This window comes from Mytilus edulis, chromosome 1 (assembly GCF_963676685.1).
Source record: "Mytilus edulis chromosome 1, xbMytEdul2.2, whole genome shotgun sequence".
Lineage (NCBI taxonomy): Eukaryota > Metazoa > Mollusca > Bivalvia > Mytilida > Mytilidae > Mytilus > Mytilus edulis.
In genome coordinates, this window is record NC_092344.1 from 25,809,913 (window position 1) to 25,834,669 (window position 24,757).

The 24,757-nt window shown below is 31.4% G+C and overlaps 1 protein-coding gene and 1 long non-coding RNA gene across 2 annotated transcripts in view; one reads left to right on the plus strand and one right to left on the minus strand.

Annotated features, from left to right (window-relative positions):
- The window catches only part of LOC139528698 (uncharacterized), a 493,302-nt gene that overhangs the window by 24,507 nt on the left and 444,038 nt on the right, over window positions 1-24,757 (plus strand). The window lies entirely within an intron of this gene.
- The window catches only part of LOC139528679 (receptor-type tyrosine-protein phosphatase mu-like), a 154,172-nt gene continuing 139,127 nt past the window's right edge, over window positions 9,713-24,757 (minus strand). The window contains exon 30 of the mRNA XM_071324801.1: window positions 9,713-9,939. Within this exon, the coding sequence (XP_071180902.1) occupies window positions 9,847-9,939 (93 nt within the window). The 3' untranslated portion in view covers window positions 9,713-9,846. The remainder of the gene's footprint in view (window positions 9,940-24,757) is intronic.

Here is a 24,757-nt window from a genome sequence, read left to right on the forward strand (position 1 = left end):
TCTAGTGTAGAGTTGTCTCATAGGCAATCGTACAACATCATCTTTTCTAAATTAACCCTTAATTACGCAACATAACGTATGACTTAATAATTAATATACGCCAATTGATAGTACATATTGACGATCTTGCCCCTGGCTACACAAACACATACTAATGATACACACACAGTCGATGCCTCGCGCAGAAGTTGTGTTCATTCTTTCGAACAAAATTCAAGAAATTCATAGTTTTCCTTACATCCTGTACAGTAACCTCCCTACCTGCCAAGGAATTTGAATGATAATGGTCATAACACGTTAAATTTATTATATTTTATTGAAATCTGTACATTTGTTAGTAGGAAACATCAAGTACCGGTACCTTATTTCGGCCTCGTTAACATTAGTAAATAATATTAATGCAGTTGTTAGTATTTGTTAGTATTATAAATGTTATACATTCAATTTTTAATATTTGAAAACAAAATTATACCATTTCAGTTATTTAAAAAAAAAAGTTTACCATTTAGATTTTCAAACATAATTATCTAGTATAACGAGTGCACAGAAAGGTGGTCGTGTGGTCTAGCGGGACGGCTGCAGTGCAGGCGATTTGGTGTCACGATATCACAGTAGCATGGGTTCGAATCCCGGCGAGGGAAGAACCAAAAAATTTGCGAAAGCAAATTTACAGATCTAACATTGTTGGGTTGATGTTTAGACGAGTTGTATATACATTATGTACACAGCCATGTATCACCATCATTGATGGCGATCCGATGGATACATCTGTTGTAGGGTTGTCACTGACTCAGACGTACTTATGAATATAATTATTTTCTGTGACTGTATCTTACATTAATTTGTAGGATCCTTTACTATAGATAATTTAGCTGATCTGTAACAATAACATCTTCATGCCTTATATATCATGTACTGTAGTACGCCGCTAGATTAAGACTGACGTGGAAAGGTAACACATGGCCAGCGAAAGCTCTTTTTATGAGAGCCCAGGTGGTCGTGTGGTCTAGCGGGACGGCTGCAGTGCAGGCGATTTGGTGTCACGATATCACAGTAGCATGGGTTCGAATCCCGGCGAGGGAAGAACCAAACAATTTGCGAAAGCAAATTTACAGATCTAACATTGTTGGGTTGATGTTTAGACCAGTTGTATATATATATATATATATATATATTGTTTTTATATTAAATTTCTTTTTTTCTTAATTGCACATGAACATAATAAGTTACACACATTTGTATGCATGATAGTTATATACACTAGAAAGAAGATATATAATATATTTAATAGACACAGCTGTTTTAGTTTGATACATTGCAGATAATGATTTTAAGACAGAGGCTGTTTGGATATGAAATAAATATATACATTATATGTGGAGTCTATTTGTTTTCTGTTTTTATGAAAGTAAATGATCCCAGGGGTTCCAGCAGTTTTCTGCCCTAGTGAGTAATTTATTTTTATAAAATATATTTTTTTTCTATTAATAAGTTTTTTTTTTAAATAATGGTTCTATAGATGTAGAATTTTGTTAACAGAAGTATGAAGTTTCTTATATCATTTTTATCTGTTTTTGTTAGAATACCACATAAAACCAAATCAATATTTAAAGTTAGTTCTATTTCTGTCTTCTCAAATATCCAGGAGTTAAGGTCTTCTCATAATTTTGATATATATGGACACGTCCAGAATAGATGTTCTATTGTTTCAACCCCTCCACACCTAAAACTTTAAATATTTGTATCTTTAATTTTAATGTGCCTAAAATTCGATGTATTCTGTTTTGAAACCACTGCAATTTTGAATTTTTTGTAATATAAAAGGGCAATACATGGATATTTTTCCAATTGAAGTTTGCATTGAGAATTAATGACCATTGTGTTCACATTTTTGTTTAGGATTTGACTTTTTACCATTCAAAATATTATACATATCTTTTGAACCTTTCTTGGATTTAAAAAAAAAACCTTTAACACTAAGGGCGGAAACTGGACCGTTTTCTCTCTTTTATTCATTTGGACATATTTGATATTCTTTTAAATACTTTTTTATCGCCGACATTAGGCCTTGATATGTGAGAAAATTAGTTTTAATATTGTATACATTATTAAAGTGATCAAAGTCCACCTTCCTATAACAAGTCATTGATCAGCCAAACACCTTTTTTGTCCAATCATTATATAAAACTGAATGGTTACCAATATTTATTCCTTTATTACACGTAGATCTTGGAGTACTCGAAGTTGTGATAGCTTGATTGATTGATGGATTGTTTAACGTCCAGGGGCTAATATGAATGTTTAGGACAAAATTACAATAGATATAACAGGAATCTAGGTCCCAAGGTTAGTTATCAATTATAATTATATTGATAATGAATTATGTATTGTGACTGTATCACGGGGTATATAGACTTTTGTAAAGTGGGTAAATTGGAGGTTGTATGTGGATATATAGTCCGACCATTAGCACCAGGAATAGATTACCGAAGCTGTATTTTGAAAAACTTTTAGGATATTTTGGTCCTCAATGCTCTTCAGCTTCGTACTTTATTTGGCCTTTTTAACTTTTTTTTATTCGAGCGTCACTGATGAGTCTTTTGTAGACGAACGCGCGTCTGGCGTAAATATAAAATTTCAATCCTGGTATCTATGATGAGTTTATTTACAACCGCTGGGTCGATGCCACTGCTGGTGGAGAATTATTTCCCCGAAGGTATCACCAACCAAGTAGTCAGCTTTTTTGTGTTGACTTGATTTATCATTGATATGTTCATAACTATGAATTAACTGTTAACAAAACTTTGAATTTTTGAAATGCTAAGGCTTTTCTACCTCAGGAATACATGTAGATTACCTTAGCTGTATTTGGTAAAACCTTTAGGAATGTTTGGTCCTCAATGCTCTTCAACTTCGTACTTTATTTGACCTTTTTTACATATTTTGATCCAAGCGTCACTGATTAGTCTTTTGTAGACGAAACGAGCGTGTGGCGTAAGTATAAAATTTCAATCCTGGTATCTATGATGAGTTTAATTAGTACACTTTATGATGTACCTCTCAAATCTGCTGCTGCCAATCCTCGTTTGAAATCTCATCTAACAGATTTGAATATATGGGACGGTGAAACGCCACATAGTACAAGCAGTGTGTGTTCCTCGAAATTAACATGGCTAGGTTTAAATTCTGATTGCATAAAATCACATGTATGCTGGAAATAGGATTAAATGCTAACACATTATACAGTAACTAGTGCAATCAATGAAAATTCATTGTCTTCAAGGTCTCTATGAAAACTAAGTGATTCCAAAATTTTTCATTAAACTAGGAAATAACAACGCTACAATAACTTTGCACATTTTAAAAAGGAAACTGATACATGAGTTTTATTTGATCACATTGTAGACAACCCAGTTCAAAGTAGAAATTGAACTTCTGAAAAAAGTGATATATGTAGATGTAGTACTAGTAGTAGAACAAACTCTAGTGGACGTCAAAGAATATGCAGTTAGGTCAAGATAAATTAATTTTGATACTTAACAATTGAATTGTATGCACCTGGACGAGGTACCTAGCAGGGGTGGTCATCAAGATATAGAACTTTATTCAATGGTGTTACAGACATCTCTGTACCATGCATGAAAATCATGAGATAGTGAGATTTGTTGTCTCTTTGCTTTTGTCATCACCTGCTAAAACTAAATTATTCGAACAAAACCAGAAATTTGTAAAGGTATACGGAAATAAAAATTTAACCACAAAACAACAAAAAGACGAGATTGAAACAAAAAACATTGCAATTGAGAGTCAGTTTCAGCAATTTGCAACAATGATGCAATGCATGCAGTCTGTATTAGATCCTAGGCTAAGTATCCAATGAATGGACAAACGATTTGCTCAGACTCCTCGCAGGATGTCTGGAAATGGACAGAAAAGACCCCTATCAAAGTATACGGGGTGTTTAAAGTGTGGAGACATTAGTCATTTCAACATACTGTCCAAATAATAGCTGATCAGTCCCGTATTTTTTTTACAGGTACTTTCTTCACCTGATCATCGTTTTATACCTTATGCATGGAAATATAGCATTGATTACTCTGGTGAATCTAATGTTAAATCATTATGTACAGTGTGTAGATGTAAAACATAACTTAGTGACAAAGGATATGAGACTGCAATAAGAATGTTTTAGATGGAAATCTTACTTTTTGAACCCATCTTGTTTTGTTGCTTTGAATGTTAACAAAAAAAAGGAGTTGTGGGGAGAAATTCTGGACAAAAACCAGGATATGAAGAATTTGATAGACGATTTTGTTGACATTCACAATAACACGCAACCATTTAAAGGATGTTTTGTTTAATGTAACATACAACATTGATTATCCAGCTACACATATGTTTAAAAATGCCTCAAGCTGAGAACACCATGTTGACTTCATTAATACAGAACTTTTATTAAGGATACATTCTGGTACTATATCTATACTAGGAAAATCGGATGAAGTAAAGTCCCCTCACATTGTGTCACTATTACTATAGAACCATTGAAACCTTGATTGTGCATTATTATTATGTATCTAAACTGTTTTATTAAAGATATCCCATTTAATTAAGATACATTAGTGGACGTCTCTAGATCAATTTAACAAAAAGCTTATCAGGGAGTGATAATGTTTTGTGACATTCTCAAGTAAAACGTTATAAAGGTTTCAGTGGAGAGGTCTTTATTTTTGTTATGCTACTCTCCCTTTTGGTTTGAATAATTCCGCATATGTTTATCATGATTTAAATAACAGGCAATTTCTGTTTTAAGAAAATAAATTCATTTCTTGTTTGATAAATGTTAATGATAGGTTAATTGAATAATGTAATGGTTACATTGCTCCTACATGTACATGTCATAGGTTGAACATAGACCATAACTGTTTAGTGTCTTTAAATATCAGCTATATTTGTACGAGGCTAAGAAACAGTTGTAATGCAAGCTTTAGCGAGCTATAATTCCTGTTTCGAGCCGAGTACAAATGCAGCTGATAATTAAAGACACTAAACGGTTATTGTCTTTATCCTGAATTTAATTCTGTATGTTGTTTGTGCTTAGAAAGACATAAAAACTAACATTTTATGCATTTATTGTCGATATAAAATCCGTTGAAGCTCGCGTGGGAATATTAAAATCACACATTTAGCTGAAGACGGATTCGAAAGAAAAAAAATCTCGAATGGTCAATATAAATACATCGCTCAAGATGAATAATTATCTATTTTAACATAAAAACTAATTTCAACAGTAAAAACAAATAACAAAACATTGTCCAATTAAACATTCTCCAATTTGAAACAGAAGTTCACGAGTTGCCCTACGCTTCAGAATTTTGAACTGAACTTGAAATTCACTTTAAAACATGCATGCTGAAATTGACAAGATTGATTTTGTTACACAATCATTTACATTCAAGTTTTGAATTCGATGATTGTCGTCGTAGAAAATACTGCTGTTTATGTGGTCTGTTATCAGAAAATTTGTTTAATTCTTATTGCTCTAAAGAAATGTTTGAAAACAAACAGAACGTACTATACAAATAATCGTTTATTCGCAATAAGGTCAAACAATACGGCATTGGAATGCCACTGCAATACACATTCTGAAGCCCGCAGGTTCATACAAAACTCGTCAACAGCAATACACAAAAGTAGTCCGACAGTGGGTGGAGCTTTAAAGCGATATGTGTATAGTATATATATACAGCTTAGCGATATCTATAGGGCTGTATCTGTATAGTAAGACACCCACTTGCAGGATAAAATGAATTAATGAGGACACATGTCTTTAGTCTATCTCTAGTTCCGTCTTTCGTGAAAAGATAACACTACTACTACGATGCAGTCCGGTAACTCCGTCCACTTTTGAGCGTTTATATTTTTTCCTTATTATGTAAAAATTACATGAAATTCTATTTAATTCTATTCACTGAAAACTCAATGTTTTGATATTATCTTATTTCCACAAATATATATCTGAAATAATTTGAAAATCAATCAGACAAATAGGTCAACAGTTTTCTTGGAAGTGTTGTTGTCCGGTAAGTCCTCCTTTGCGTAGTAAACATGTATGGAGGACCTATTATCAAACTAGAACGTGAAGAATTGATGTTTTATTAAGGGACCACTAAGAAAAGAACTATAGATGAACAAAATAAAAAAATATCAATTTAATATGATAAAGAAATAGGTTAAAAAAAAAATAAACCAAAAATGTAAAAAAAAAGTTCAGATCAGAAAATATAGAAAAGTAAAAAATTATGATTATCAAAAAAAATAATGTCAATAGCAAAGATAATAGTATTTTCATAAAAAAAAATATTTTTCAGTATTCTGAAATGCCAATCATCCTTGACAATAAGTTTGAAGTCTGTACAGTATTTTGTGGATTAAATATATAACCCATTCTTTTTTATTTCAGAGTCAATATATTTTATTTTCATTCTCTAGAATCGAATACCCCCACCCCCAAAAAAAAACAAAGCTTGTGTCAACTTTCACATACATATTTCTTAAAGAAACAGGATTTTTAAAATCTTTAAATATTTTTGTTATTTTGGCTTTCCATAGCTTTTTATATTGAATTATCTCCTTTTGACTTAGAACTTACTTAGGCAAATGGTTTACATTAAAGTAAAAATACTATAGAAGATGAAATTTTTTCGGAAGAAACGCACACGGATGTAAAGGGCGGAGTGATTGGACGGGTAGAATAACCGGACGAGCGGAATTACCGGACACAACTGTATTGAAGGTATATTTTCAAATAGCGGATGTGGTCGAGTGATCAAGAGCGTTGGACAGGAGGATAAGCGAGTGGTGCTGTAGTGTATTAAAGGTGTGAGTTCAAATCCCGCTGAGGGACAAAGAAACACTTGTCAGCATAAAAATCTAATTTTAACACGGTAGGGAGTAATTTTCAGACTTGTTTACATATTTTTATCACTCTGCATTCAAACACACTGAGATCCGGTGGGCATATAAATTGTATGGGTGTCACTCGCTTACTTCAGCCTCATATGAATAAAGAGACACGTTGGCAAGAAGAGGAACACACATTGATCAGAGACTGCAAATCCGTGTTTAAAACACGTCGTCCAAACGCATAGAAACTGATGTCAATGAAACAAACAAACATCACGATAATGCCAGTGTCAGATACTTTTGTTTAAAAGAGGTTTTTGTCGTCTTCACAAAGTACGATTTGATCTGATCCATCCATACTTATGGGAGTTAATTGCAGAAACATTTTAAAACCTTGTTTCGTTTGCAAAAAAGGTTGTGGTTTTACAAGAGTTGTGCAATATCATGTAGTACATCGTGTTGTAATATATGTGCGATTCTAAATGAACCTAGAGCACACTGATACCATTTCGTGATGCTGGTTCACTTTCTTACTGAAAACTGTCAATGTCAATAATGAGGAATTTGTAAGAAATTGCAATAAAATGTTTGTTCAGTGAGAACTGTTTTCAATAGTGAATAGTAGCTATCAGGAAGATACGCAATACTCGTCATTTTATTTGTATTTGTTTGCGTAAAGAATAGGAAGTTATGTAAAGCATGTTCCATTTACAGATAAATATCTTTATACAGGGACTAAATGGATCGACTGAACAACCATTGCCTAAAATTTTGGGAAAACATGTGGTTCCTATTTTGAAACGATAGTATTAAGTACCCACTAAAGAGAGGTCAGACGGAAACCAGATTATCCTTTTTGCTTGGCACCAGAGTTTTTTGCTATTGAATTTATTAGATTTTTCTAGAACCTTGCTAACACTGTCGCAAATCTGAATGGCTACCTTACAATGTGATTTAAGGGCTGATGGCTGGATATACATATGAAACAAAGCTGATTTAATGAATCCGGCTGAAATACAGTATGTTTATTCAAGACCGATCAATATTTCTTTTTTTTTTTTTATTTAACTCCAGATTTTTTATGTGATTGATGTGTAAGCACTCCATACCATTTCAAGAAAATTGTTTAACTTGTTAAACACCATAAACCTGTACTTCATATTCTATGCACTTCATATGTGTATATGGATACCATAAAAAAAAAACTATACTAGGCCCGTACAAGACAAAAACGTAAAACAATGCAACATCGAAGGCAAAGAACCTGATATATCATAACAAGGGAAAATTAAGAAAAACAAACAACAGCCACAGGATACCACTTTATTATTGGTTAATGGCAGGAAATCGACCATTGTCTCACATAAGACAAACTGTGACTGCTGAAACAGCACAACATAATAACACACTAAACAATGAGAACGTCTAAAAGTAGCAAATTCAAAAACTATATATTAAATAATCATATATTCATGGATCGTACAAAATACAAACTTAATACATATAATTTAATTTTGGATTTGTCGCAACTTCTGATTGGCTGACAGTGTGTTGTCTTTCAGCACACAGACATAATGTTGTTATGTGACCGTGACGTCATCATAGTTTTTTCACGATTTATTCCGGCTAAACATTGAATTAATAATTATAAGGGATGACTAATATTTGTTCTGTCTTTTCGAAATAACATAACAAATTTGGTGCACTTTTTGAAATAACCCTCTATGCGGTTATATAGCATGCACCGAATGGTTTTATTTTATTCTTTCTTATATGATAAGACATAAAACATATTAAAGTATTCCTTAAAATTATCAATTCTTGTATGTTTAATCCTTATTGTTTCTGATACCTTTTAAATTATCAAGAATTCAAATTTTCAAGTGCTATTCGATAAACAAGTGTGTCTTCAATGCACATGTATTTGACAGTGATGTAGCTTGTGTAATCCAAATACGTTTCCTATTCATTTTAGGTAATACAAAATACATTATAAGAAGAACATAAACATTTAATTATAAAATAAAACTTTATTGTTTATGGTCATTATGGCCGAACGAACTTGACAGTTGAAAGAATTATTCGTTTCCTAACATAAAATTCATTTTCAATTTCAAATATTAAAAAAAGATATATCTAGTGTCATTTCGAGAATGACAATGAAAAAAAAAAAGCAAAATCAAAAAGTTCGATTTATAAACACCTTGATAATTTATAGTAGTCCCTTCGTTGACCGATTCTATCAGATATAATTGTTGCAGTATTGTTAAATATAATAAATGTAGTTTCAATAGATAATTGTTAATAATGATACGATGTGTTGAAAAATGTAATACCCCAAATAAGTTCGTTATTCCTTATTTTGTGTCCTTACCAATATGGAGCTGATGTTTAAATATTGTCAGGCTGAGAACGAAAAAACGTAATAGAATAAACTGACATTCGTTTTTATTCAAAATGTGTATTTTGCTCAGGAATCATTGTTTATCTTAGAAATTCATTTAATAGCGAACTCCAACAGCTGTTTTAGTTTAAAAAAAAAAGATGCTTTACATCGTAAACATGGTTTGGAATAGTGCGACAGAAAATGTTTTTTTTTTATATCTGTTTGATGTTGTGATTTATACTAATTTTAGAATTTCAATTTTGTGTAGTGTGTACTATTGTTTTTCTGTCTGTCTTTTTCATTTTTAGCCATGGCGTTATTAGTTTGTTTTCGATTTATGAGTTTGACTATCCCTATGGTGTCATTCGTCCCTCTTTGAAAAGGAATATTGAAATTCAGACAAAAAAAATTAAACATTGATTTTCAAACCGCATTGATTTTATTAGGATATTTTTGCGTATAAACGTTTAATTTTTCATGATATTAAAGACACACTACTGTGGCAGGAATAACCACACGCAAATCGACTATTCATAATTAAATACATAACACAACTACGATATATTTGAAGCTGACTTAACATTTGCATACAGTGATTCTTCTTCAAGTAGCACTCTGATACACCTGTAACAATATTCGTACTGGTCCTAAAATATACAAACAAGAGTGATGTGATTATACTTAAAAATAGTGTTTAGGTCACTAGTGTAAACTATCCAGTAATTATTATCCTGCAATTCTCCTTATAAAAAAATGTTTTTTTGGCAATTCGTCACCCTGCAATTGCGTTTGGAAATCAATTTAAGCAGCTGTTTTATGATTTTAAAATTTCTTTTAGAGAGACTAAAAAGACAATCAAGGATGTTTATATCCAATTAACAGATTCTAACTCATATTTTTTTTTGGGAGCATATACAGAAACAGAAATCAAGAAGACGATTCAAATGAGGTATTATATGTTAAGATTATGATGTTATTCGCATATGTTCCTATTAAACCATCATTTATGGTGTGTCAACTCATATGAACGACTTATTAATGTATTAAATTTATTACTCTCTTTTTGACTTTCTGTAACTCGCGTTAACGGTTTCATAAACAGCATTTTTTCGAGAGAAATTGTGTTGACGATTCAAATAACTTTATATATATCTAGTACGGTTGTTATTCGTATTAACGCATCTTTAACCCACATTTGGGACGTTTGGACCCATTTAAACTTACATGTTTTATGTAAAATTAAATTTGTTGAGTTATACAGATAATACAACTTCTTTTTGTATTTAATATCTCACATTTACGGTTTTGTAACCAGTAGCTTTTAAAGAAATGTTTTTATAAACGATTCTAATAAATATAAGCCTGTTATATAATTCGTATTTGCGACAATTTTACCAACATTTGATTTTTACTTATCCTTACTAAAGACTTAAAAATGTGGAATGTCGGTTTTGATTAATGTTTCATATGTAAAACCGACTACTTCGAACTATTTTTTTTTGCGATTTCTCTTTTCATATTTTTGACTGAAAGATGAAATGTTCACGGTCAATCTGATTTTATGAACGTTATAGGAAGCCAAGTTCTTATGATCATGACAGAGTAATACGATCATTATCACTTGACCGATATAGTGAAGATCGTGAACATTGAAATTATGATCAATACAGTCGTGATAATTAAAGTAACGGTGTAGTGATTCATATGATCATCAAAGACGACTGGAACATAAAAAAGACAAATAATTCTATATCAAAGATGAATTCCTAGCAACATAAAACTAGAAGCTCCAAGGAGCCTGTGTTGCTCGCCTGCTTTTTTTATTTACTATTTATGCATGAAGTAATGTAGCCATTATACTTTTGCGTTAGTGTCAGAGATATATATGACGCGGAATTAGGGTCATAACTATCGTATTTAGCATATGCTGAAATCATTTTAGCATATGCTATATTATAATTCAGTATATGCATACATGATTTAAGCATACGCTAAATTAATTTTAGCCTAAGCTAAATTCATTTCAGCATAAGCTGAATTCATCTTTGCATAAGCTAAAATTAGTTTAGCATATGCTAAAATCATTGATGTATATGCTGAATTATAATAGCATTCGATGTTTATCACCCTAATTCCGCGTCATATATATCTCTGACATAAGCCAACATCTGCATTTTACACCCTTGTTCTTTTTTCATACATGTTTGTCTTGTTGGTGGCAGGCAGGATCATCAGGCACAAGTTTTAAAACTAGATACCCTAATGATGATTGAGGCCAATTTTGGTTAAATTTGTCACAGCTGTGCCAGAGGAGCGGACGTGTACAAATTTACAAAAATGTACGATTTAAAAAAAAAATTCTATTGACTTACTTTTCGATCTTACTATGCTGAACATCATTGCTGTTTACAGTTTATCTCTATCTATAATTATATTCAAAATAATAACAAAAAACTTAAACTCTCCCTTAAATTACAAATTCAGGGACAGCAGCCCAACAATGGTATTTCTGATTGTTTGAAAATTTCAGGACATATAGGTCTAAACATGTTGAACATGTTTACCTATTTTCAAACTTGCTTTAAATGCCTAAGTTTCAGATATATAGGTAACACCCAGCCACCGAACGCTTAATTTTGAAGAACAGGTGGTCGTGTGGTCTAGCACGCCGGTAACAGTGCAGGCTATTTGGTGTCACGCTATCTCAGTAGCATGAGTTCGAATCACGGCGAGGGAAGAACAAAAAATTTGCGAAAGCAAATTTACAGATCTAACATTGTTGGGTTGATGTTTAGACGAGTTGTATATACAGAATGTACACAGCCATGTATCACCATCACTGCTGGCGATCCGATGGATAAATCTGTTGTAGAGATGTCACTGGTTCAGATGCACTTATAAATATAATTATTTCTGTGACTGTATCTGACATTATTTTTGTACGATCCTTTACTATAGATAATTGAGCTGATCTGTATAAATAACATATTCATGCCTTATATATCATTTACTGTAATACGACGCTAGATTAAAACTGACGTGGAAAAGTAACATCCGGCCACCGAAATCTTCATTTTGAAGCCAAGGTGTTCGTGTGGACTAGCGCGCCGGTTACAGTGCAGGCGATTTGGTGTCACGATATCTCAAAGCATGAGTTCGAATCCCGGCGAGGGAAGAACACAAAACTTGCGAAAGCAAATTTACAGATCTAACATTGTTGGGCTGATGTTTAGACGAGTTGTATACATATATATATATATATATAAACCTTTAGGCGTAACAAACAATTTTCACATGTGTAGATATATATATTCATAAATGAAATAGTAAAATAAGTAACAAGTTACATTTTAACAGTTCCAGCTTAATCGATTTCATCCTTCCATTGGGACTCTTCAGGATAACTGATATAGCGTCGTTATGGCCGAGTCGTTTCTCGGGTTCTCGGGTTTAATTTTGTTCGGAACGTTGTGATGAAATAACGTTCCATCTCCTTTCGATAGGCTTCATCCCGTCTACATTTAAAAATAGGTATTATTTTGACGATGTTTTTTACCACAAGTGTCAAGATGGGCACTAATGTTTCTGTATCGTAGGTGTTTTATTTGTTCTTTATGAACTCGCACCCGTTCACAGAGGCTATTTCCGGTCTGTCCAATATGAGTTTCATGACAACCAGGACACGTGACGCAGTAAATAAGGTTTGTTGTCTTACAAGTCATATTGGCGTTCACATGAAATTTTCTACCATCTTTAAATGTTTTTTTATTTTGCCCGTTTCCAAATATTTTATCTCTTACCGCAAACACCACATCTTGAATTTCCGCAAGACTTTATTCGAATCGAGCTCTGGTTAAGTGTTTCTTAAAAAATTTAGGTTGTCTTTGGCTGTAGATCAAGTTTCCTTCCGGTATAAATTTTTTCATAGTTTTACTCTCATGTAGAATCGGAAGGTTTGATTGCATTGTATTAAAAACGTTCGATAGATACGGGTCATGTGTACTGACGAACGGTATTTTCTTGAAGTTTTCATCGGTGTCTTTTACTTTCGGGGTTCGTAATTCTTGAAGTGTCAGTAGTTTTGATTTTCGTATTCCACTTTCGATCAGACCCTCTGGGTTTAACTGTTGTGTCAAATAGCCTTTTAATTCCTTCAAACGTACTTCTCGAATGTTTTTGTTTTTTTAACAACATGAATAAATATTTATTTCAAATATTGGCTTGTTATAATATCATTCAGGAGTCCAAGCTCCCCCTGATGTTCCCGGTTACAATCCACGAATCACTCAGGGTAGTGATAAGTTGTAAAATACATATTACATTGTTTACATCATATATAGATTAAATAATATCACTTAATAACTTAATATGATTCTTATAGTTGCTAAAACATTACTTTTAATTTTCAAACATACTCTTCTATTGAACTCGTTAAGAAAAATTGAGAAAACGTTGACATTTTTTGTTTTTTGATCAGATATGTAGTAGGCTTTGTAAATTAAAAAACCCACAATTGTTAAAAAATAGTTTAAGTCAAAATATTCTTCTTTAGAAGTTTTATATCCAAATACTAAGTGTCTTAGTTTTATCTTAAAAGTTATTTTACTGTTCTTTAAAATGTAATTTATTTTATTCCAAAAAAGTTTTAAATACGAACTCAGTATTAAGAAGTGATCATAATCTGCTTCTTGTGAACACAAGTACAAAAATTACAAGAACTATTGTTAACAATTTTCCACCTGCATAAAAGTTTATTTGTAGGTAGAATATGTTGTAGTAATTTCCATCTAAACATTTTAAGCTTATTTTCTTTTAAATATCTGAATAAAAATCTATATAGATAGTTTTGATATAATACATCATCTATATCAAATATACGTAACCATTTATTGGGTCCTATAGCTGGTTCAATTTTTTTCATTTATCAGAGACTTATATAAAAGTTTATTTGTTAATGCTTCTAATTTTATAGGTAAACCATCCAATATGAATTGTTTTTTATTTATATTAACAATACTTTTTATAGAATTTTCCGATTTTAAAATTGCTGCCCAGTCTTTTTGGTATACATTTCTTTACTAAATTAATTTCAGCTATCCAGTTTGATTTATTTTTTAGTTTATTTAAAATGATGTCTTGAGAATTACAGCCTTTTTCATATATGATATCATTTACATAAACAAGACCGCTTTTAATCCATTTTAAAAAAAAATATAGCTTTATTTTCAAATTTTTCCATAATATTTGTTTTCTTATATCTGTAAATGTTTCTGTTTTTTTTGTTAGACCTCCACAAGTTAAATTTCCAACATTTATTAATATCTTTATAAAAATCTGGGATGTTTTCAATGCTTTCGTCTGTCTTATTCCCACTGTTAATTTGAAACACTAACCAGTTTGACCCAAAATTATAAAAATAGTGTTGAGGTATAATTGTCCACCATCCTTCACAATCATTTACTAGTCTTTTTACCCACATAGCTTTTAAAGCAGTGAAATAACTTCTATCATATCCAATCCCCCTTTTCATATGGACCAATAATTGAATTTCTTTTTACCTTATCTGGTTTATTATCCCAAACAAATTTAAAACAACTGTTTTCTATTTCTTTTAAAAATTTCTCTGAAACTTTGCAAGCAGATAACACAAAAGTAAAATGGGCACAATTAATGTTTTAATTATTAAAATTTTCCAAAAATAGTAAGATTTCTTTTTGCCAAGAACAAAATAATTTATTCATCTTTTCAATCTTATTTTCCCAATTTAGTTTTTCACATTCCTCTCTACAATGCCCAAAGTAAATGCCAAGAGTTTTAACTAGTCCATTGCTCCAGTTGATTCCCTCAATTTTGTCTTTACAAAATTTAAGCTTTCCCACCCATAATCCCTCTGTTTTGTTTCTGTTTAATTTCAGTCCTGAATAAGAACAAAAAATTTCAATTTTATTCATAGCTACATGAACATCATATTTAGAACAACAAAATAAAGTAGTTTCATCTGCCAGATGCAAAATTTTTATAGTATGGTTTTTGCAATCTAATTAGACTCTGATACCTTTAAAATCAGTATTGCTTCTTAATCTTGAAGCCATAATTTTCACAGATAAAACAAATAATAACGCAGATAAAGGACATCCTTGACCAACCATTATTCATTACACATGTTTGAATATCGCTATATAAAGTCTTAACCCATGTTATAAAAGATTCACGAAATCCAAAATGTTTAAAAACTGAAAACATAAAATTCCATTCAAACGCTTTAATAAATCAACAAAGACTATAGCCCCCTCAATTTTGTATAAATCAGTAACATCATTAATATCATGTATCTGTCTAAGATTAAAACCAATAAATCTATTTTTAACATATCCAGTCTGATCTTCTTTAATAAGTTTTGGTAAGATGGTTTTCAATCGTTGTGCTAGAGCGTACGATAGAAGTTTCATGTCAATATTAAAAAGAGAAATAGGACGGTAATTATCTAGTGATAATTGATAACTTTTTTTAATAAAAGCATTAATACACTTGTACGCTGTGAATATGTAAGTGTTTGATCTTTATATCCAATATTAAGAATGTTTACTACTATGAACTTTAAGTTATCCCAAAATTTTCCATAAAATTCAATGGTTAAACCGTCTAATCCTTGGGATTTATTAAGTTTCATTTTATAAATAGCATCTGAGCATTCTTCTACTGTAATATCCCTATCGCAGAGTGATTTATCATTTTTATCCATTTCTTTATCGAGTTTTGTCTCAAATATATATTTGTCGCTTGATGTTTTATCAGGGCTTTGCGTCGAGTATAACTTTTTATAGCATTCTCTAATACTACAAAGTATATCACTTTGATCCGTTAAAATCTCACCATTTTCCCCTTTTAATGTATTGATTGACTTTTTTTACCTGTCTCTGTTTTTCTAAACCTAAAAGGTACGAGTTATTTTTTCCCCCAAATTCAACTAATTTCTCTCGTGATCTTATTTGAGCCCCTTTAGCTTTTTGTTCATAAATTTTGGCAATATTGTTTTCAAGTTCTTCAATATCTTTATCTAAAACGTTATTCTCAGATTCTTGTTCATCTCTATTTTTCAATTTTATTTGTAATTTTTTTTCAAGAGTTCGCAAGTTTTCTCTTGTAAATTTTGCTTTAGATTTACAATAAACTATAGTTGCCTCTCTTACTTTTTTTTCTTTTTCTTTAAATATATCCCATGCTAAACCAAGGTTTTTTAAATTAGGATTACCCATAAAGCAGCTTTCCATTTCTTTATTAATTTAACTAATTGTATGTAGTCATTATCTTCTAATATAGAATTATTTATTTTCCAGTACCCCCTTCCATTTTCTGATGCAACAGTTCTAAACTTCATAAAAACACTTTGATGATCCGTAGAATCAATAACTGCAGGTTTAATTTTACAATATTCTACTAGTGGTATGAAATCTGAACCTATCAGAATCATATCAATTCTACTTGCCTGAGATTTATCTTTTCTTCGCCAAGTATATTGTTTTTTTTTTTTATTTGAATATCTCCAAAGGTCTGTTAAGTTATTTATTTTTATTAAAGATTTTAAACTATTTACTGATTTGAAATTGTTTACCTCTGAATGAGTAATTTTCCTGTCTATCGCTTTCATCGTATCATTGAAATCTCCCCCATTATTGTAATTCCTATCCCTTGTTTTTTTAATATATTATTTACTTTTTTGAAAAATATATTTCTATTACTTTTACAATAAGGTGCATATATACACATTAGTGTATAAACGCTTTCATCAATTTCTACATTTAAAAGAATTAATCGTCCATCTTCATCGTTATGTTTATTTGTCAACTTGTAATTCAGTGATTTTCTAATGAGAATAGCCACACCCCTACTAGAGGTCGTTCCGAGACTGCAAAATATATCAAATTCTGAATTGTTTCTTATTTCTGTTTCTATGTTTTCATCAAAATGAGTTTCTTGTAAAAAACAAATGGAACTATTTTGACATTTAATCCATTCAATTACTCTGTCTCTTTTAGCTTTTTTTTAGTACCATTTACATTTAAAAACTTAAGTTTATTAAAAATTTAGATGCCATTTCAAAGTAGCTTCAAATAATTGTCTTTTTTCCACACAAAACGGTCCATGCCTGCAAACAATACAATTAAAACACATGTTTATAACAATCATATAGACATTAACAATGTATATCACTCTATTTCTATGAACATAAAAAGTACAATACATCAAGCTACCTAAAATTACAGGTAGCAAATAAAACACGCTACCTACGGCATTTAATTTATTGGCCTGATTTTACCTTGTTTTGTAAAAATCAATAGACAATAAAATTGACACTGAAATAATCAACATCCACGTGTGATTTGTTACAGCCTTACAATGACTATTCGAATGAATATATCTGTTTGATATACGTGTCTCATTCACATAATGTGTGTATATACTTTTATTTGAATAAGTGAAATGGAGAATGTAAACAAATTTAGGATACTAACGTATGTCAACTTCATCGTTTGCTTTTAAAATTGTGTTGGCTATGCTTACAACAAAAGTAAACTGTTTGCAAGATATATTACTTGTATCTTTTAGGAAGTGTAAAGGAATCTTCAATAGTGCATTTCGTGGATTCATACATGTACCGCTATATTCAAATATGCTTCAAAAATATATTTTGTTGAACTACAAATACAGTATAATCTGTATGGATGAATACGCTGACATTGAGCTAAGTATTTATACATTTTAAACAGTGAAAAGTTGTATATTATTGTATTCAGTGTTTTACTTAATGTCAACAATCATTCATTTACTATTAATAGCACACAGCATTTGTATACGTGCGCTAAAAATAGCGCAGATAAAAACCAACATACAAGTAGTATGCTAAATATATCAATAACTATTCGCTGTTCGATTTTTTTCAGCGATTGACCAATAGTAAACACAATAGTTGTAAATAATATTAAAGCAATAATGCACATCGTGCATACATACATTTCATGAGATACTTCATTGAAATCAAAAATAGTTGGTAATATATTTCTTTTTGACATATACATCTCACACTTTATATATTTATTGTTATATCTTAGCAAAGCCGTTAGCATAAAGGTTTTGAGTTTGCATTTATAAAAACATGCACATGAGTTGCATTTATGACAAATGGTCCACTTCACAATCATTAAATTAACTTTTTTAAAGAATTGAAAGCTTTTTTTTTATTTTTTTTTTATTTTTTTTTATATTATATATAGATGAAAGATCAGAAATGTACTGTAATATTTACATTAAAATATTTTACATTGTCTATATGACTACAGATATAAAGCTTTGGCCTCATTGAGGACATTATTACCAGTAGTCCTGTCATGTAAGTTCTATAGGGGTGTAGGTGGGGTATGATGCTGAGACAGATTCCTGCGTTGACTTTGTGGTGTGTTCATAAATTTGTCTATATATGATTGTGCTTTGTCAGAATTGCTTGAATTTGTCTCATTCACACTATCCTTTCCCTTTCCTGGTTTTGCAGAATTTGTCTTATTTGCATTGTTTGAATTAGTGTCTGTTGTTTTTTGTATTTCTACCTTTTGGTTTGTTTGCCACATTTGTCTTTGGGTTTAGTTTCTCAGCCTGTTCAGTTGACTGAGAATCATCTACTGTAACAGATTCATCAGTGGTCACCATTTGTTCTTCTTTGTTGCCTACTACTTGGAATGCATTAGGACAATCTATAATTGTGTGGCCTGGTAATTTGCATTTTCTACACACCCAATCATTTGGACAGTCATACACAAAATGACCCACTTGCAAGCATTTATAGCATGGTTTTGTATTGCCGTCACTGTTCAGGTTGCCCACTATGTATAACTATGGCCATGTATTTGCCTTTTTGTAAACTTCTGGCTATAGGTTTGTCTTACTTACTAATAATAATTCTGTCTCCAGTTTGACAGTTAGTGATTTTGCCTTTTACCCTGAACCGTTTTCTATTAAGAATCTGTATGTCACAACCTTGTAAAGTAAGGGCTCTATGTATTAGCCCATCATCAGTTAAAATCGGCACATTTTTCACTATAATTCTGATGGTATCTGGTTGTAAATTGCCTGGGTTTCGGGGATTTTGAGAGTGCAGGGCAACTTGCCTGCCACTCAAGTTCATTCCTGTCACTAACAGAGACAGTTTGTCTATCTCGTTATCCATGTAAATGCGCCACATATCACGGATTCTCTGAATACCTTTTATCCGTTCAGCTGGAATTTTTGCATCAATGGCGTTGTATATTTCTATGTTCGTAAGCCATAGGGGTCTCGGTGGTTTAACAGAACCAAATACATCGGTATCTGTCAGAAATATGGGTTTTATATAGTCACTTGGATCATATGATTCATCTGTAATATTATCAGCCCCAACTGTTTTGTTTTGGTTTGTGTTGGTGTTTGTATTTGACAGTACCTCGTAATATGACGCCATATATGTTTTGTTTTGATTTGAAATATCCACCTCGGAGTATAACAACTCTTCTTGCATACCTTGCATGTTTTCTAGATCTTTTGACATTTGTGTAACTAATGCTTCAATGTCTGGTTCCATCATGTAGTTTAACTTTATAAAAATTATATTTTTGTCTGGAGCGGTATCTCACTAAGCCTGAGCTATAAAGGGACATCACCCATTTCTCGAATGTTATTGTCCGATACTATAGCACAAATCCACCTGGCCATACATTAAGGTATATTTCGTTTTGTATGGGACGGATGACACGAATGAACATTTAAGTATTGATGGGTGTCTGTGGATTTATAGTAAATATCCGTTGTTATTTGTCTGCTTGAATTTAAGATAAGGATATCGAAAAATGGTAGTTGAGTATCACTTGTTTCCATGGTGAATTTAATTGACGGGTGTAAGGAGTTGATTAGATCTTTAAATAAAGAACAAATAAAACACCCACAATACATAAACTCGCCAATTAGTGCCCATATTGACACTTGTGGTAAACAACATTTTCAAATAATACCTATTTTTAAATGTAGACGGGATGAAGCCTATCGAAAGGAGATGGAACGTTATTTCATCACAACGTTCCGATCAAAATTAAATCCCGATAACTTTTAATTACGAACAATGCCGGAACGTGACAAACCTCCTTAACGAAGTCGCCCATAACAACGCTATATCAGTTATCATGAAGAGTCCCAATGGAAGGATGAAATCGATTGACCTGGAACTGTTAACTTTTTACTTATTTTACTAATTAGGTAATGAAAATATACATATATATATACATTTTCCAAAACACCAAAAAAGTGAAAAAGTATATTTAAACAAAACGCATTTGACTAACAGGTCGAACAACTGATGTTCTTTAACCCTGCTGACTTCCATTGGCGATTGCCACATAAAATTGATCACAAGATGTAACAAAATAGACCTTAATATAAATTTAATACTAAACAGAAAACAATTAACTTGTGGCAACGATGTTATGCCACAAACATAAGGTGTCAATATATTTTTTTGTACACCAGATCCGGATTTCGACAATAAATGTCTCTTCAGTGATGTTAGGAATCGAAACGGTATTTGGAAAGCCATATAATTTACCCTCAATTTAAGATAGACTCTTGAATGTTAAGAGTCAATATAGGATGAACAGATCATATGGATCGGAGGGAAAATATGATACAAGCCCAAACGAAAATATATAAACAAGTATAAATTGAAAACTACGTTCATACCTATGATTGCGTTGGATAAAAACCGCAATTTTTATACGTGTGCATGTAAAACAAATTTCGTTGTAGAAGGGTCTAAATACAGCACAAACAACATTTTAAAAAAGACCCAAAAAGTGAAAAAGTATATTTAAACAAAACGCATTTGACTAACAGGTAGAACAACTGATGTTCTTTAACTCTGCTGACTGCCATTGGCAATTACCAAATAAAATTGATCACAAGATGTAACAAAATGGATCTTAATATAAATTTAATACGTAATAGAAAATAATAAACTTGCGATAAAGAAGTTAGACCAGAAACATGAGGTGCAAACATTTGCAGATACATATATATAAATTCATTTTACCCCAATTTTCTATTTTTAACCATGTTGGTCATGATGGTTGTCGGTCAGGGTCATCGGTATTTTTTTTAATTATATATACCAATAATGATTGTGACTAAGTTTTTAAAATTTGTCTCAGTTGTTTCAGAAGAGAAGACTTTGTTGAGACTACAAAAATTTACATTTAAAAAAAAAATTACTATAAAGGAAAATAACTCATTAAGAAGTTAATTAAACATTTTAATCATGTTGACACATTTGTAGATCTTACTTTGGTGAACATTATTGCTGTCTATAGTTTATCTCTATCTATAATACTATGCAAGATTATAACCCAAAACTGCAAAGTTCCTTAAATGTCAGGGGCAGCAACCCAACATCGGGGTCTCCGATTTGTTGGAAAATTCCAGGGGAGATAGATCTTGACTTGATAAACAGTCAAATTTGTTCTTAATGTCGGTTTCAGAGATATAAGTTAACATCTGCATTTTACCCCATTGAATTTTGTTTCGCCATGGCGGTCATCTTTTGTAGTCGGCCAGGTCATCGGACACATTTTTGAAAAAAAGATACCCCAATGACGATTATGATGATGATTAAATTTGGCCGGATAGTTCCAGAGGAGAATATTTTTGTAAAGTTAACGGGCGACGACGACAACGGAAGACGGACGTCAAGTAACGAGGAAAGCTATCTTGTACCGTTGGGCTAGGTGAGCTAAAGAACAAAGTTACCTTGTTTTCAATCAATTTTGTCATTTTCTAACCCATATGTAAAGCTTAATTTTATACACTCGAGCGTATCTTATCTTTACATCTATTACCGACTATCAAATTATGTAGACTATGCATTAAGGGTACACATTTCTAACCCATTATCTTGGAAGTTCTCTATAACTAGATATTATAGATTCTACTTTCATAAATTCATTTTGGCTACTACATGTACTACACATAATTGGATAGCAAGGAATCAACATTCTTAAAGGCCGAAAAATTAATTGTGAAACTTGGAAAAAGTCAATTTCTATAAAATACGCATTAGAGGTACTCAACTTGAAAACCATTGTTTCGATAATCCTTTGTTGCAAGGGGCGATTGACTCTATTGTATTACTATCCAATAGATGTGTATTAAAGCTTTTGAATTTGTGGAGAAAGCATTATAAATAGGCGGAAAATCGCAAAAAAAAAAATTCTATAACAAATACGCATTCGGGTTACCCTTTTCTAACCCACCGTCTTGGTAGTTCTTCATGTCTATGGATTATGGAGTCTGCTTATTGTATAGTACTACAACGGAATAGCAAATAATGTCTAGTGTAATCATTCGTAAGGGCCAAAAATATTGGAACAAAGTCTAATTATATAAGGTAGGAATTAAAGATATATAATTTCCAAACTATTTCTTTATGGCTAGGGAATATAAACTCTTTTTTAATACATACCTATCGAATAGCACTAACCCAATGTGATACATTCCAAAAGGTATATATTGAAGCTTTTTTCTGTTTCTTTTACACTTTTTACTTACAAACACTATATAAAAAATGTAAGTTACAAAATTGCCAATGTGAATTATTAAATTTTGATCAGAGGTATTCATTGAGAACATTAAATTTAAATCAAATTTTCATTTTTTTTATCGTTAACGTGAGTTTAAAAATCGCAAATATGGGTTTATTTCCCATTGATACGAATCACACCATTAACTTAACATAGTTTTCTATTCTTGGAACGATACCGCTTTTTATTATACATGCTATTTAAAAAAAACAAATAGACGAGTTAGAAATATGGTAATTGGATACACAAATATTTAATGTTCTATATAGAGTCTCCTTTTACGAAAAAAAACCCTACGATTTTAAAAGAAAAACGGGCTCAAATACTTTCATAAACGCATTTGCAAGATGACAAATTGCAGGAAAGCTATCTATAAAGGGAATTGCAAGATGAGAATTGCTAGATAGCTTGACACTAATGTTATTGTTTCATCCGCAAATAATAAATCCATTTCGAAAAAAAAACCATATCAAAAATATCACGTGAGCCATTGCCCGTAGGCTAAAGGAATACTACTTCATGGTTAACACGGTCTGTACGAAATTTTACCGTACAAAATGTTTAGAACAACAACTTTAAAAGTTTGGTCATATTGGTCATACCCAAGGTTTAAAGACAACCGGGGATATATCCATGTTTCATGAAGTGGTATGTTTGATCTGCTGGAATGCAGTAACTGTTTTCAATTTTTTTTATCAATTTAATTAAACCATTAATTATTAGAATAGGTGTACCTTCGTGTACACTTAACCTTTGTAAAATGCTAACATTAGTTACACTTATATACCTATATGGAGTTATTTTCTTTCAGAACGACAGGTCATTTTTTTTCAGAATCAACCCGGACGATACCATGTTTCAATGAAATATGCTCAAAGGCAAAAAATAATGACCTGTGAGAGGTCATTATTTTACTTGATAAAATGCAATCTATAATTTACTTCAAAATTTTATTCGTCTGATAGTTTTTTGTTGCCGATTTGGAAATTTATTTTTTAAAGTTCAATCGATGATAGATGTAAAAGAAACCTTCATCGCCCACATTTTAATTTTAGAAACAAATAACGTGAAGTTTTGTTAATTTATCGTTACAATAAAGAAACATTATCATATATGTGAGATGAATTTTACTATAGACTGTCATAAATAAAAAGCCAGATTTAACATATTCGTGTGTTAGATTTTGAAAATCTTATTGAGTCACACTGAATAGGTTGATTGATTTTTGGTTGCTTGCTTAACGTCCAGGGGCAAATTTTTCATGCAAGTTCAGGACGATAAACGCGGAATAGGAAATCATACTGTGACCTACATGTATTTGTATTAGTCTTTGTGTCAGTTCTTAACTTTTTTAAATTTATGTATACCTTTTACTCTATCAAATGATCAACTAATAAGATAATCTTATATTCTATTGAATAACACTAACGTAACTTAGAAAAGGGTCGAGTGCGGAGGGTATATAATTATATCCTGATTATCTGTTAATAAAATGTATTGCTATTCAAAAGACAATCTTTCTGAATTTTTCATTCGATTCAATTAAAATTGTTAAAAAAATAACCACTTTTCCGCGATAGAAATGACATTACAAATAGAAAAAAAAACATACCCCTCCCCCTTTTCCATAAACTAAGTGGTACAATAAATTACTTACAATGTGTCTTGTATTTGTCATACACCGTTATCGGATGGTAACAATACATTTGTGTCTTACTTCATGCAGTTACAGTAATATTTTTATTGTGAATGATTTTTTAAAAGGTTTATATCTAGATTAATTAGTGAGTTTTATTTCACATTCTAAATGAGCCGT